The sequence below is a fragment of the Aedes aegypti genome, chromosome 2 (assembly GCF_002204515.2).
Source record: "Aedes aegypti strain LVP_AGWG chromosome 2, AaegL5.0 Primary Assembly, whole genome shotgun sequence".
NCBI classification, from domain to species: domain Eukaryota; kingdom Metazoa; phylum Arthropoda; class Insecta; order Diptera; family Culicidae; genus Aedes; species Aedes aegypti.
The window spans coordinates 418,332,464-418,348,867 of NC_035108.1; the positions used below are offsets into that span (position 1 = coordinate 418,332,464).

Below are 16,404 nucleotides of genomic sequence, written 5' to 3' on the forward strand. Positions count from 1 at the left end.
ACGATACTGGGTTCGCCGTAGAGTTGAGCGAGCTCGTGGTTCATCCTTCGCCGCCACACGCCGTTCTCCTGCACGCCGCCGAAGATCGTCCTTAGCACTCGGCGTTCGAAAACCCCAAGAGCTTGCAAGTCCTCCTGGAGCATAGTCCACGCCTCATGCCCATAGAGGACTACCGGTCTTATGAGCGTTTTGTACATCGTGCATTTGGTGCGGGGGTGAATCTTTCTTGACCGCAGTTTCTTCTGGAGCCCATAGTAGGCACGACTTCCGCTGATGATGCGCCTTCGTATTTCCCGACTAACATTGTTGTCAGCCGTCAACAAGGATCCGAGGTAGACGAACTCGTCCACCACCTCGAAGGTATCCCCGTCTATCGTAACACTGCTTCCTAGGCGGGCCCTGTCGCGCTCAGTTCCGCCAACCAGCATGTACTTTGTTTTCGACGCATTCACCATTAGCCCGACTCTTGTTGCTTCGCGTTTCAGGCGGGTGAACAAATCTGCCACCGTTTCAAATTTTCTTCCAATAATATCCATGTCGTCCGCGAAGCAAACAAATTGTCCGGATCTCGTGAAAATCGTGCCTCGACTGTTAAGTCTGGCTCTCCGCATGACACCTTCAAGCGCAATATTGAACAACAGGCACAAAAGTCCGTCGCCCTGTCGTAGTCCCCGCCGAGACTCGAACGAACTGGAGTGTTCGCCCGAGATCTTCACGCAGTTTTGCACACCGTCCATCGTTGCTCTGATCAATCTTGTGAGCTTCCCGGGAAAGCTGTTCTCGTCCATGATTTTCCATAGCTCTATGCGGTCGATACTATCGTATGCCGCCTTGAAATCGATGAACAAATGGTGCGTAGGGACCTGGTACTCACGGCATTTCTGGAGGATTTGCCGCACGGAAAAGATCTGGTCCGTTGTCGAGCGGCCGTCGATGAAACCTGCTTGATAACTTCCCACGAACTCGTTTGCTATAGGTGATAGACGACGGAAGAGAATCTGGGATAGCACTTTATAGGCGGCGTTTAGGATGGTGATTGCACGATAATTTTCACACTCCAGTTTGTCGCCCTTTTTGTAGATAGGGCATATAACGCCTTGCTTCCACTCCTCCGGTAGCTGTTCCGTTTCCCAGATTCTGACTATCAGCCGATGCAGACAAGCGGCCAACCTGAGGGCTTTGAACCTGTAGCCCTTAATAGTTTAAAGTTATTTTGGACATGCTACTATGGCAAGCCGTCATGCGCTAGCTGTATTACCTTGGGCCATGCTAATTTTAAAATAGACTAAACAATAAAAAAAAAATCCACTGATATTTGATTGTTTGTATAAAAATCTATACACAAGGTGAAAATACTGTATGGATACTCAAAGAGAAAAAAAATAACGCTTAGATGTAAAAAATTGAGGTGGCACACTTGCCTAAAACTTCGCTATTGTTACCTTGCTAATCAAAAAATTTCAGGCTGCATTGTAAATTTCAAAGTTTTTCTTCTTATTCAGAGCATTGGAGTTAAATGATAACAAACTGTTACAGTCAGGTCACATTACGCCCACCGCAATTTCTTAGCTACTATCCTATAGATTCTGATGAAATTTGGTAGGTAATAAGTTCATACTATGCCCCAGTCACATACGAAAAATCAGCTTCATCACTTAAGCAACTGCTGAGAAATTGCCTTGGAAGGAAAGTGTGTGTCAGTGTCTTATAGGAGACCTGACTGTTCAAAAAATTATTGTTTAGTTTTGATTGAAACCTTTGCAAGTAATGAAGAATTTTGTATAAAAATTATCTAAACTTTGTATAACAATTATCAAACTTCTATATTGTAGTTATCCAAATTGTGTATAACCGTTATTCAAATGAAAAGGTAACATTAAAAAAGTGGATTCTATTTGTTACCGAATGTGTAAATAAATTCCGCTATAATGAACTTCTCCATTCTCATTCAAATCTTTCCGAAAATTCTTAGGAGAGAGTCCAGCACAATAATATATTTGTTGTAGAAGTGATGCGGAAATGATCAGAATTGCTTACACGATTCAGTAATATTTAGTATTTAAGACTTCCAGTTAGTCAATGATAATCGATTGGAGCCGACATAATTATAATAACAACTGTGGAACCATTCATTCCAAATCATTTCTTTAGTTTTGGTAGCATTTGTAAATATTGTATATTTTTCGACACATAGTTTTTTTTTTCTCATACCACAAATCACACATTATTCTGCCATTTTGTGTAATTTTAAATAAAAACTCTTTGTTTCCATGCACTTTTATGCATGTACTTGCAAAAGGCCGTTTGTTTATCATGATAAGCTGTTTTTTATCACGTCATTATATTAAGAAACGGCCTACTTTTCTGCACTTAATTATTAGTTTGCGGAACAAGTTGCAGAATGATGATTTTTACAGCACGAGTCGTAAATTTATCCTACGAGGCTTGCCGAATGCTGTAAAAATCAAGTTCTGCAACGAGTTACGTACAACATTTTTTGCATTTTTGTAGAAGACCACTTGAGGGTATCAAAAATAAAATCGGAATGCATTCACCTTCATTTTACAATTTCTGAAAAATGGTTATGTAATGATTCATTACGCAACAGTTGCATAATGAGAAAGCGTTGCGTAATGAATCATTACAGCACTGTTTTCAGTTGCGTAATGACTTTTTCCGCACTGCATGCTTCAGTGAACTTTGCCGAGTAGGGTAATTACGACGAATGCCATAAAAATCGAGTTCTGCAACGAGTTACGTACAACATTTTTTGCAATTTCGTAGAAGAACACTTGAGGGTATCAGAAATTATAACAAAATGCATTCACCATTATTTTACAATTTCTGAAAAATTTTTGTGTTTTGATTCATTACGCAACTCAAAACAGTTGCGTAAGGAGAAAGCGTTGCGTAATGAATCATTACAGCACTGTTTTCAGTTGCGTAATGACTATTCCCGCACTGCATACTTCAGTGCAGGAAAGTAGGCCATTTCATGACAGATTGGCATGATGAAAAACAGCCTTTTACGATGAGGAATTGCAAAAGATACATTGTCGTTGTAGAACTCGATTTTTTCCGTATACGATTTCCGGATAAATCGCCGAGTTGTATAAATGTACGAATCGTGCAGTAAATTCAATCATACTGAAACTTGTTGTGTAAACTACTAATTTTTTTATCTCTTTCGGGATGAAGTTGCACAATTGTGCTGGGTATATTGTTTGGAAACTACTTATTCTGGGCTGGATTCAAATATTCTTTCCCTTCGTCTACAATTCTCCACAGCCATTGAATTACATCAGAACCTCCTGAAGAACACAATTCATTCTGGTGTGTTACCACTTACCAAGAGAAATTTCATCATAAAGATGGAAAATCATGTCCGTCCAGAAAGGAAGCACCGGTTTTGGCCGTAATGAATTATACACTGTTTTGATAAACACTTTATGTTTATAAGAGCTGAATGTGGTCGAAACTGGTTCCAGTGACCTAAATATATTTAATTATGCTCTAATTTCTCACAAAAACATTGTTCCGAGAACTTTAAGAACTTTTGAATGCGCAACTGATTGTATACATTACCTTCCGCGTAGTTAATCGAAGCGGTAATAATCTATCACCAACCCTATCATAGGTTAATGATGCATATATCCTGAAACGTTGATTTATATGATTACGTTATATTAGACACTATCATAATTTTCAATTGTGCACATTTTTGCTGCAGTCACCAAAGAGCTATCTCGATTATATGTCAATTCAAAATAAAATTAAGGAAAAAACCTCCCCACAGTTTTCTTACCATGAATAGGAAAATATCTTTCTAATGGTGTCAAAATATTTAAGATCAGAGATATCGGCCTCAGAAAACAACCTTTTTTTCGAAGAAAATCTCTTCTAACTCTACAACTATTAGAGATTGAATAGGGTTTCATTCTACTTCGTCGTAAGTGCTATTATTCGTCATATCAAACATAAAATGTCGCACTATGGCAGATATTCAAACTTCCCTGCAACATAGATTCATTTTCCAAGTGTATTTTTGTGAAAGCTGTCATGGTTTGTACACTTGTACACCAGAAATGCAATAAAACTACTGTATTTCGTTAAAGAACTTCAGTTCAATTATCCACTTTGCACTTTTTCACCAAAATCGCATGGACGAACACGACTTGAGAAAAATGCTTAGCAATCGACACCAGTCACACCACTTTAGGGACTGTCCATTAATTACGTAAGGGTTTATGGGGGGAGGGGGGGTCTGAGATTTCTTACGCGCCATACAATTTATTTTTAATTTTCATACAAAAAATCTTACCATGGGGGAGTGGTGGGGGGTTAAAAAACCCCAAAAAATGTCTTACGTAATTAATGGACCGCCCCTTATGATACAAGTTTTTTCCCGCTCCCTTTTGTGACTTACTTCACCAGGCAATGGAAAACCTTCGCACTTTTTCACTGAAGGATTTCATTCTAATCACACGCCGTAAACGTTCTTTAATTCACGAAATTTTATGAAATTTCCTCTCCGACCGCGTAAAATTGAGAATGTAAACAAAGTTCAACCCGTCGTACTGCGAAAAAAATAGCTTGTGCGCATCAATGCTAAACGGACGTATCTGATTTAGAAAATTTCCTTTCACAAAGAGTATGTTTGAGATCGCAGAAACAAAAAGCTGCATTATGGTTGACGGTGTGAGTGATTTCGTTTAATTTGGCAGGGCCAGAGCCCAGTCTATTTGTGTTTAAACGACAGCTTAGAGAATTACGATGGAACAATCGAAAAGTTTTTGATAAGCATTTTGGACGTTATTTAAACATTTGTTAAATGGAAACTTAGGGCAGGCGTTATGTTTAAGCTGTAGATTTAAGCTACCATGTAATCCAATTGCGAACTGTACTTATTATTTCACAAAAAAAAATGCATCCGCGATGCTTGACGTAAAAATACGGTTCCTTTGATTGTGTTGTTTTTGCTGCACTTTGAGTAAATGCCACAATTGTTCGGTCAAAAGGATTTGTGTTTATACGTTTGGGCTGAATTTTGATGACAAACAATGAATTTTAATGGAAATTAGTATATTCCATCATGCTGAAGGAATGGAGGGAGATGCCCATAGATTTATATATTCTAGTACAACATTTTATTATAGCGTTGATATGTTGTGTTTTGACCACTCAATATATAACAGTGAGCCGTAAGTTGTGAGACGAATCTGGAAACTGATTGCGACGGAAATGAAAACGATACGACGGATTGAGAGTATGGCAAGATGCATTGTGTTTGCATTATTTCCAAAAAAATATCAAGATTTATCAAAATCTTATTGTACAATGCTAGAGCCGTCGGTTTGTATCAGCATCATTCGCTGCAATACTGGAAAAATTGCAGTTCTCACTGATCAATACTTAATACGATCGATACTAGTACATCACCCTAGCAGTTTTTTTTTGGCGAAAAGTTGCGCAATCAAAGTGCATGGAGCATTTTTTTTTTGCGAGTAATTATCGCACAAAAAATATCAAGAAACTACTGATTTTTCAGGACCATTCAGGTCCAATCACGATTCATAAGATATAGAAATGTGGTTGTTCTTAAGTTTCAAAGTTGTGGTTGTTCTAAAACATAGCAGAACATTGTTTTGGTTTATTTAAAAGAAAAAAACAGTTTTTATTCTGATCTCCCAAACGATGCGGGCCACCTTGGTTTTACATGACTGAAAAAAAATGTCTGAAAAATATGGATAAACTTTCCCGAAGACACCATATATCTAAAACTGACGGTTAAGGCGCAAACATTGTTGTCTTCCTAGATATGGCTTCCCAAGTAACAATTTTAGTTTTACGAATTACTTCCAGGGTGCTTTTTTTTTTTATTTGTTTATCGACATATCGGTCTATTTTGCTCGAAGTAAGAGGGAGCATGGAGAAGAAAGCAGTGAATACTAGATGGATAGGTACCGTAAGGGAACGGCGAGAGAAATTGGATTAGATGTTGAAGAGGGCATACCACATGAAACAGTATTACTTGAAACGTCCTTCATTGTGGCTAACGTCCCCTATGGGAACGGCTTGGGTGTGTTTTGAGAATGACACTACCAAGACAGCCGTCTTACCCCCAATAGCCATACGAGAGGGAACTGGCGAAGATGCAGGGGTATATCCGGTCTACAGTTGGCTAGTTTTGAATGCAATCAATTCCTTCTCCTTCCCCTCATTAGTCTGCCATCCTGATGTGGTAGGCGCGATTGTTGCTTAGAAATAGAAGATCGCATTTATACACTGGGGCCCAGATAGCCGTAGCGGTAAACGCGCAGCTATTCAGCAAGACCAAGCTGAGGGTCGTGGGTTCGAATCCCACCGGTCGAGGATCTTTTCGGTTTGGAAATTTTCTCGACTTTCCAGGGCATAGAGTATCTTCGTACCTGCCACACGATATACACATGCAAAAATGGTCATTTGCATAGTAAGCTCTCAGTTAATAACTGTGGAAGTGCTCATAAGAACACTAAGCTGAGAAGCAGGCTCTGTCCCAGTGGGGACGTAACGCCAGAAAGAAGAAGAATTTATACACTGAGGGTGTCTGTTACTCTCAAGCAGTCATCTGGTCGGTTCCTTGTGTAGCTCAAACTCAAGCTAAAGCTCAAATGATTCGCGTTCCACATTTTTGGGTTTTGAAGGGTGCATTATTAAGCATCCCTGCATTAGATCATCACACTTGTTATAAAAATCGCTTTTTTGCCATCATTAGCTCTCGAATAGAGTTAAAAAATGTTTGCCTGCGATATTCAATAAAACGCAAATAATTACATTTCAATAGATTTTGATATTGACAAAATTATAAAACTAACAGCTTTTAATCCAATTCTGTTAAATGTACCGGAATCTAATTTTTGTTTCAGCGTTCAGACAACTGAACGATTTGAGCAACATTTTTACTTTTGGCCAGCATTTGTATGGAGTGCGGCCACTGTGTGCCGATGGGTCATTTTTCTTTCTTTTGGCTTGTGTTCTTTTGTCCGGCTTATTTTAGTTTCTTTTATCCGTTTGGTTAGCTGTGTCCCCATCGCGATGGTTATCTTTAAAGTGGAATTCTTTCTCGTATTTTCTGGGAGATGAAAGGCAATGCAAGTTATTTTTATATTCAAAATAAATTTAGTTCTCTTTATTTTTATTTGACAAAAAGTTGTTTCCATGCAGGAGAAGTACAATCGGTTGCTTAAGCTAAAGATTCCAGTTTGGACGTGTGGAATGAAGTAATACCGCTTATAATGAATCACAAATAACTTATTGGCATAGCATACCGAGCCTAACGCTGATCTGAGATTCCTCTCGGTTTGTCGTACAGATTGCCTTAGCGGATGATTACAATCTAGTTAAGTATACTGCGTTAAATTAACGATGGCAAATGTACATGAAATGATGCCATACACTCTACGGAACGGAACTTAGAGACAACAATGCTACAACTTAAAAACAAACATAGAATGAAACATGAAATCTAGCAACTACCGGAACCAACTTGTAAGTATTCCTCGCTCGATGCACTTCATACCCTATATCCTTAACGTATATCACTAACACTGTCTTTCATTTTGTTTCACTTCTTCAGATCCACTTTCACTGTCCAACCTGTACAACTGCGCCGGACTCTAATCAATCCTAACTGCAAAAACAAACTAACCATATATTTCCTACACTCTGCCGGAGTTTTGCTGCTAGGAAATGTGGACAGCAGCGGAAAACACGCTACTCATTGAGCAGGATATAATCCTTAAAAAACTATCGTATTTCGATTCGGGGCTCCACTCGTACCGCATGTCTGTTCGCTTATAAACTATGAAGTAAGCCAGTCCGCTTCATTTACACTCTCATTCAGTTCTATGCTCGATGCTTGGTTGCTTCAGAAAAATAACAATTTTAACTATGCATAAGGAAAAAATATTAAACTACACCAACACTTTGTGTCGACTCTTGCATCTGGTTTTGCTTAAAAACAACATGTTTACTCTTTTGAAAACTTAACTGAGTGCAGTCGCATTATAAATTGGAGTTTTTTTTCCTGTTTGTATCTGTCGAGAGGGATCGATGTAGGTGTAGAAGGGCGCTTTTCCCTACTGCTCGTGCCATGCCGCCGTGTAACGTTAGACCTACTGGGAGGTGTTGAATTTCCCTTGAATGCAATAACTTGGAAATCAGGCTACGAAACTGGGCGGAATGGATGGGATGGTTGACGAGTTTGATTTTCTCTTGGTGCTGCCCGACAGGGCATTCGGAAGCACTTTCGATGGGTGCCGGACTTGGACTGGTATGCATGCGCCGTAATAATGGAGACTTTGAGTGACAAGTTGACACCGGTTTGGAAGCTTCTGTTTCCGAATCATTGTTCGTAGCGAGGTGGCAGATTGGGCAAGGTGACAGATGATTTGAAAGGGGAATCGTGTTAATGAAAAAGTGATTTCTTCAAGCGTCATTACTTGTCCTTATCGAACGAGAAATTATACACCCAAGATTCAATGTTGCTTTCAAAGAAATTTTTAGCTCAAAATCTTCAACGTCAACGTCAATTTATTAAAAAAATGGTATTTAACATCACTGACAACTGATATTGATTTAACATTATGATTAAACTTTGTTATGAAGTGAACATATTTTTTATTTAAATTTATGTTTCAAATTTAAAACCATCAATTTGACTCTGTTACAATAAAGTAACTTCACTTCCATCGGGATCCAATAGCAATAATTCAAACCACCCACATTACGATCATAATGAAGCCGCAGTTACGGAGCGTCATCTATTCTGGGTTTTCCAACCTGTCACCCGCGCGAAAACCACTCATCTTAATTACCATTCAAGCTACATACTACCGTCGTGCACCTTTATCGCGAATGTACGTAGATAGTATACCTTTGCAAAACCACACTCATCTCCTAGTGGCTGTTCCATCCTTAGATGATTCCATCCAGCATCCCGAAAGGAAGAAGCACGAACGGACGGAAACCATCAATAATGTGAGCGAAGTGTGGAGCGTTGATTAGCTTTGTTTTGTCGCTCTTTTTTTGCTCTTCCTTGGTTGCCAACAAAAGCTCACAGCAAATCACCACGTGCATGGCTGGATGGGAAAAGCGAAGAGGAAAGTCTTCTCATACACCTTACACCACCATCGATCCCCCTTCACAAGTTCACCCAACTAACGTCGTTATCGTCACTGTTTTTTTTTTTTGAACATTTGTTGAATTCATTAGCATTAATTAACCGTAGTTTGATTGATTGATCGGATCGGATCGGATCCAACCCAACCGAAGTGGAGGAGCTTTCTTTCGGTCCTTCTAGCGGCGCATGATATCCTCTATGCTAAAGCCGGTCTTACGGGGTGGGGCTGCTGCGGGAGGGGCTTGAAGTGGAGCAGCAGCCGGAGATTGTTGTGACTGCCGGGCAACGTTGGAGGATGTTGGCGGGGGAGGAGGAGGTTGACTGGAGCTGGACGGTTGTGATGAACACCCGGATGGATTCGGTGGGGATTGAGCTATGGGAGGTGGGAGGTTCGATAGATTGACGAGATTGATTGGGAGTTGGGACGGTGGTGGAGGGGGTAGATTGACATGTGGTGACAAGAGGGACGGGGATGAAGATACGGATGGTGAAATCATTGGGATGGGTTCGTGTGGGGAGTCGGATGGGTGGGAAGGAGGTTTGTGGGGGTCGTCTGGAGGTTTCATCATGGGTCGTTGGTTGATCATGGCAGGAGGGATATGGGAGGACAGGAGAGGTCGACCCATGATGGGGTAGGGTTCCCCATCCGGGCCCATAGCTCGTTTCCGTAAGGGGATATGGCCAAAGAATGGTCCACCTGGTTCCATGAGACCACTGGTTATGGTTGCAGATGCTCGCCCTATAAGTCCAACTTTGTGATGGAGGTCTCTGCGGACGTGAAGCATCGGGATGAACATGTCATGTGGATGTTGCTGTGGAACTGGTCCTGGGCCACTACTAGTTGTCAGATCTTCACCATTGGGACTCTGGATTGATTGAGAGTGTTGGGATGATTGGGAGGAAGTTGACGACCTGCTTCCATAATCGTATTGGGGACGCATTGTATATGGACTTCGGGACCCCATGGGCCTCTCATGATGGCACTGCACTACTGGTGTTGGATCAGGTTCATGACCTGCAACGCTGATCGTTTCATCTTCATCATTTTCGTCTTCATGCTCATCGGGATAGTCGTCGTCATCCAGTTCAGCTGAAACTGGCATATCGAGTGAGGGAGACGGGGATCGATTTCGACCGGCCGGGGAATTGACCGGCGAGTCCACTTCCAGCACCGATTCATCTTCGTCTCCACTGAGGTTGTTGTCGTCGTCTCCAACGTCCAACGACTCCGACGGAACATCGCCAACCGTATGTGTAAGTGCATGACGCCTCAGGTCACAGTTTCTTCGGAACACTTTTCCACAGGAGTTGCACTCGTAGGGTTTGTGGTCCGTATGGGTTAGCAGATGCGTTTTCAGGTTCGAGCGCTGATTGAAGCTTCGATTGCACACCGGACATTTGTGCGGCGATTCCTCCATGTGCAGAATCTTGTGCACGGCCAGCGTTCGCGACTGGCAGAAACCCTTTCCACACTCGGTACATTTGAACGGCTTTTCCTTGGAGTGGATGTATCTGAAAGGAAAGAGAAAAAAACAACTCGTTGTAAGAAATATCGAATTACGATGTACCAACCGACAACCAGTTGTTGTCGTTGTTCTTCTTTATTTTTCCCTTTTGACATAGGTACACACATTCCCGGTCTTGGGATGGTTGGTCGGATGCCTGGAAGCAAGCAACCGTCCCGTGTAATGAAATCAGTTCAGTCGTTTTTGCTTCCTTCTGTTTTCCTCCTGCCATCAAGCTTTTAACATGCAAAATATTTTGTTCCAATTATCGAAGGTTCTTGCGAGCTTTCCGGGCAGCATTTTGCACTGGAAGTGCAAGCTCGTACTTCTAAGGTGTTTTGCTTTTGGGGACAGGGGCATAGCAAGAGAGGTATAGTATGAGTATGACAGTGCCAAAAAGTTTGAACCAGTTTGAAATATAAACATAAGCATTGATGACCGTACAATTTGTAGTTGCTTCTCTGTGATTGATCTGAATACTTAATTAAAATTGCACAGGGAATCAACAAAAGTAGCTTGGGAGTAGCATACCAACTTCAATGTAAAATTTCGAGGACTCCAAACTTAGTAATGTCAATAACAACACCGGCCATGTCCTTACGGTCATCGGGCAAGGGAATGTCATCTGCATCTCCATAGTTTTCACAGGAAGGAGCTCTGTTAGTAATAAGGTTCAGAAGCTACATGATCAGGAATCACTTTAGTAAGTAACGCGATTTATGTAGACTCAATTTCAAAAATTCCATTAGTGCATTGACATTCTAAATGACAGACTATTCAAAGGTTATTTTAAATAATAGAATCTTAGGTACGTGTATCTTTTTTTATATAAAACAGGAAAAAGGGCTTATGTTGACACTTATAGTGACTAACCATCCATAGCTTGTTTACGTTTAAATGAATGTATCAGTGTCAAGATTCAAATTTGTGTTATCACAAGCATGAAACGAGCTCACCAGCTCACAATCTTGGCGTTAAAACCTATAAGCAGGGATAGAAAATCTCTCCTATGGCGCGCGAAAACGAGCTACTAGGCTTGGGCCTTCTCATAGCACTGCCCGCACTAACCAGTAAAACGAAGCACTAAAGAAGCAAAAAAACGAACCCGCTTGCTTGGGTTTTACCAAGCGCATTCTCAGAAAGTTGGGTTTTACTAAGAGCACAATGGAACTGGAACACAGTAGCAGTGAATGAAATTATCGCGGAAATGAGACAAAAATAGGCATTTTTCAAGCAACCCGACAATTAGTTGCCGCCTTTATCCGCGAGAAACAGTTTTCGTGAACTGCTATTATTGTTGATAATTGGTCGGCGTTAAGTCAGAGTGGACCAAGTGACATTTTTCATATTTTGAGAAAAATGGGCTTAAAGTCTAACGCTCTGTAATTTTTGACCTCGTTAAAATTTTGGTTCAATATTTCTACACATCTTTGTATTACCTTCAAGCAATACAATGTGAAATGATAATCAGGAAAAATCATAATCAAAATCTCGAATAGAATGATTTTTTGATGGGCTATGTGTACTTGGTTCACTCTGACTGAACTAAAGACCATTGTTTGGTGATGTGGTTCACTCTGACTGAACAATTTCTAGGAAAATAACAATCATTCAATGCTTGCATGGTCAAACTGGGTGCATACCTCTAAGACAAACAGATTATCAAGACCCTTCGACACTAGTATCGTAAATTCTCCAATAATCTACATCGTCAATCCCGAAATCAGTGGCATTTTGGTAGCTTGGTTTTGCAGGGTCATGGCATTGGAGACCACATATATTCAAATATGCGTTCAGTCAGAGTGGACCAAGTGAAAATTTTGAGTACCGAACAAAATATACTTGTCCAAAAAGCGAGTTCTAGGACATGCCATACATATTCCATTGAACTACCATGAACTCCTATCGGACTTTGAAATCGACTCAAAAAAAGTAATAATCAATCAATTAATTGCTTTTAAACACATGGTCCGCTCTGTCTGCACAGAAATTGTTGCAATTTCTGACCACCCATCAGGATATGATAAATGGTCAAAAATCAAAATCAAATACATCGAATTAAGTAATGTTTATGAATTTATATTGATAGACGAGTAGAAGAATCGCAAATTACAGCATTTATCAAATCTGATCAAAGTGAAATGGAGATAAGGTAATTTCGCATCGAATGAATGAATAATCCAATTTTCACAAGATGTTGTACTTGGTCCCCTCTGACTTAACGCCGACCAATTGTACCTGACGAAAAGCCAAGACCGATCCGATCATATTCCTTGATCCAACTTTGTCGACTCTAAACTTATCGCGATAATAAGGGAGCCGGATCCTATACTTGGCCCTTTTGATTCACTTCGGGCAGTGGGTTTTTTTTTAAAGCTACATAGCTCATATATGGTCCCAATATGCGTCGTACTGCAGCGCTTCTTATTGCAAAGTTTCAGACAATTCGGCCGATAAAAACCCCCCATGCCAAAGTGCCCAAGTGGTTCTGCACCCTATCACAAGATAAATTACAAAAATGTTTGCCACCGACGGGATTCGAACCCAAGTCCATGAGCAAAAACGTTTTCGAAACGCGCGCGCACCATAACTACTCCACCACGCCAGCTGAACGAAGGGATAGTGAAATTTGGTATATAAAAGCTACATGTGAAAGCGAAGGACACTCAAAATGACGAAACCAAAGTAGAAAAGAAGAAAGCCAACTTCTCGTCGCTGGTGGTAATATAAATTCGCTGCAGCATATCTCGTCAAAGCACACTCTCGCAGTGCTAGACGGGTAGGATATTATCGCACGTCTCTTTCTTTTTTTTTTCTTTTTTTTTTCGCGACCGATAATTTCACTCTTTGCACAGTAGTGGAAAACCAAATGATTAAAAATATAAGTGTATATGGGTTTACTTTGGGTTTTCAATTAGTTCTTAGGGGTTCCCATAATGTTTTAGGAAGTTCTCAAGCGGAGATTCACAGAGATTTCAAAGCGTTACCCACAACGTTCCAAGGAATTTCGAGAGATATCCAAAGGACTTTCAAATGGTATTCAGAGATGTTCAGTGTTTTCAGAGATTTCCAGAACAATCTCAACGTACGCCAAACTTCCAGAAAATCAAAAATGAAATGAAATAATTAAATCTGCTCAAAACTAATGGGAAAACATCTATGGAGGAATCTATTTAGAAATTTTAGAAAAAAAATCGCCGATAAACTCTTGTGAGCATTACTGGAAATTCTACTGAAGGAGTTCTGTGACGAGTCTATACCCTAGAGTAATTCGTACTGTTAATTCGAAATATTTGAAAGAACTCCTTAAGTAACTTTTAAAGAAATGTTTTTCTACATTCCTGTAAAAACCATTAGGGAATTAATTGGATAACATTATTTACCTTTAATAAATCCTTGAAGAAGCTTTCACAGAAATATTTGGAGAAATATCTTGAGCAATTAATTCTGATATTTTTAAAATAATTGATGTTGGGTAATCCATGAAACCTTCGAGTGCATTGAATACAGTTTTAAACTAATTTTATGTCATGGCGATAGTTTTCTTATGCCTTTTGAAATCCTGGGCTCAATTCTGAAATTCTTGAAAAGCGTTCTAAAAAGTTCCTTTGAAAATCATGAGCAAATTTTTGAAGAGAAAAATCTTTTCATTTCTGGAACAATGCTTGAAGGATGTTCATTGCTGGAAATCTGGGTAAAATATATAGTAAATGTACGGTTTAAACAACCAAAAGTTCGGGCAAAAGAACAGATGTTTGGAAAAAAAAGAAAGATTTTGGCTTAATAAGCTCATTTTTTTAATAATATTGTCCTCAAGGCCTGTCCCAATTCTAGTACCAAGCGCTGAAGTTTAAAACAGAAAAACATATTTTATCAGTTCTTAAATGATTTTCAAGGATTTAAGTCCAAAAACTTTTTTTTTTTGGTTTTTGAAATGTTGTTACACCTCTTGGTTTAAACTTAAGTTTTGGGTGCATTTTGTTTTCCGTGTCCGATCCAAAATGTCAGATAGGAACAAAAAAGTTAAACCCCTGTGGCGTGTTTGTTGATAAAGTGAACATCAAACATGATCAAAAGCGTCATGGTTCATATTTGAATTCATTTTCAAAATTGAGGTTAAAATATGATATAAATCGTTATTTGAGCGGAAAAATATGCCTAAGTTGTAGCAAGAGCACGCTCCATCGTGTGATTGAAAAAAAAAACAGATTTTATCGACAATGTTAAGACCTTATTAACCGATCCTCAGTTTATATAAAGTTCGGTTAAGATGCTAATATAGAATGTTATTTACCTTCAAGTATGAAAGAAGTTCAATTCACTCTTGTTCTGAACTTTCTAGTTCATGGATTACTCTTTCGAGAATCAAATTCCGTCAGTAGTGTTGCAGTAATCAGCGAAAAAGTTTGAATTGAACTATTCATGTTCAATTCAAACTATTGGTTTCTTTTTGGGGTTTACGTATCCCTATAAAAATATATCCTGGGAAATTCCTGATATTATGTATCGACATTCTTTTTGAGAAAATTCCGGAGGAATTCTTGGAATATTTCCATTGACCTTAATGCAGAAATTCAATAGAAAGTTCATCATAAAGTAATCCTTGCAGAAGTCATTTATCGTTTCTGGATAATCTCATGATATATTTCAAAATCCACGAGACTTTGCAAAATCAATGGAGGAATTCCTAAAGAAATCCAAGAAAATGGACATGTTAAGTTCCTTTGAGAAATTCCTTGAAATATCCCAACAGGTATGACATAATTTTTAATGAGATTTTCAGAGTAATTGTTGGATACTGAATTTTGAATAGATTTTTTGAAGAATGCTTGTAACACTTTATGATTCTTCTTAGGGAAATTTCTGGCATAATTGCAGGATTAATTCCAAACACACTGGAACAATACTGGAATACTTTCAAGGAATATTTAAATTAACAAAATTGCAGAACTCCCTGGAGACATTTTTTTTGAGACACAAGAAAAAAAATAAAATACTTATGAAGGAAATTTTAAGTTAAAGAGAAATCTCTGAAAGATTCCTAATCTAATGAAAGAATATCTGGGGAAAAAATCTAATGGTTTCCCTAGATAAAATTGCGAGAAGAACCTAGTTTAATTTTTACGACTAATTCTTGTTCGAATTTGTTACCTTGTCGAATACTTAGCAATTCATGGATAATTTTTAACGGCAATTCCTGTAGTAGTCTTACAGAGTTCTTACAGGAAACCCTGGAAGTGCTCATTAGGGAATCCTTGCAGGTATTCTAGGACCAAGCATTGCAGAATTCGCTCTCATTTGATTTTGAAGCACGATCAAAGCAAGCGAAAAAAAACATCCCATCTGTTACGGTCTAGCATGTATTTATCAGACTTGTTACAACTTGCGATACACATATAGGTACGATAGGCATACCTATATGTGTATCGCAAGTTGTAACAAGTCTGATAAATACATGCAGCGAACGAGAGCCCCAAAGATAGAGCGATGATAAAATCAATTTTTCTCGCTTGCTTACCGTTGGTGGTAGGTGATTTACTTTACTGGCACGATAAATAATCCCCGAACTTCCGATAGATTGTTAAGGTGAAGATGAATGGAAGCCAAATCTCAAATTTTCAAGAGCACAAATCTGGAGAACCGAGCACCCATTTGAGCTGAAAACTAAATCGATTGGTCACAACCAGCTAGTGACCAATCGAATAAGTGTTCAGCTCAAACGGATGTTTGGTTCTCCAG

General features: G+C 39.3%; 1 protein-coding gene across 1 annotated transcript in view; it reads right to left on the minus strand.

Annotated features, from left to right (window-relative positions):
* Positions 1 to 7,138: 7,138 nt before the first annotated feature.
* Positions 7,139 to 16,404, minus strand: part of LOC5571319 (protein bowel) — a 140,623-nt gene continuing 131,357 nt past the window's right edge. The window contains exon 3 of the mRNA XM_021847432.1: positions 7,139 to 10,672. Within this exon, the coding sequence (XP_021703124.1) occupies positions 9,337 to 10,672 (1,336 nt within the window). The 3' untranslated portion in view covers positions 7,139 to 9,336. The remainder of the gene's footprint in view (positions 10,673 to 16,404) is intronic.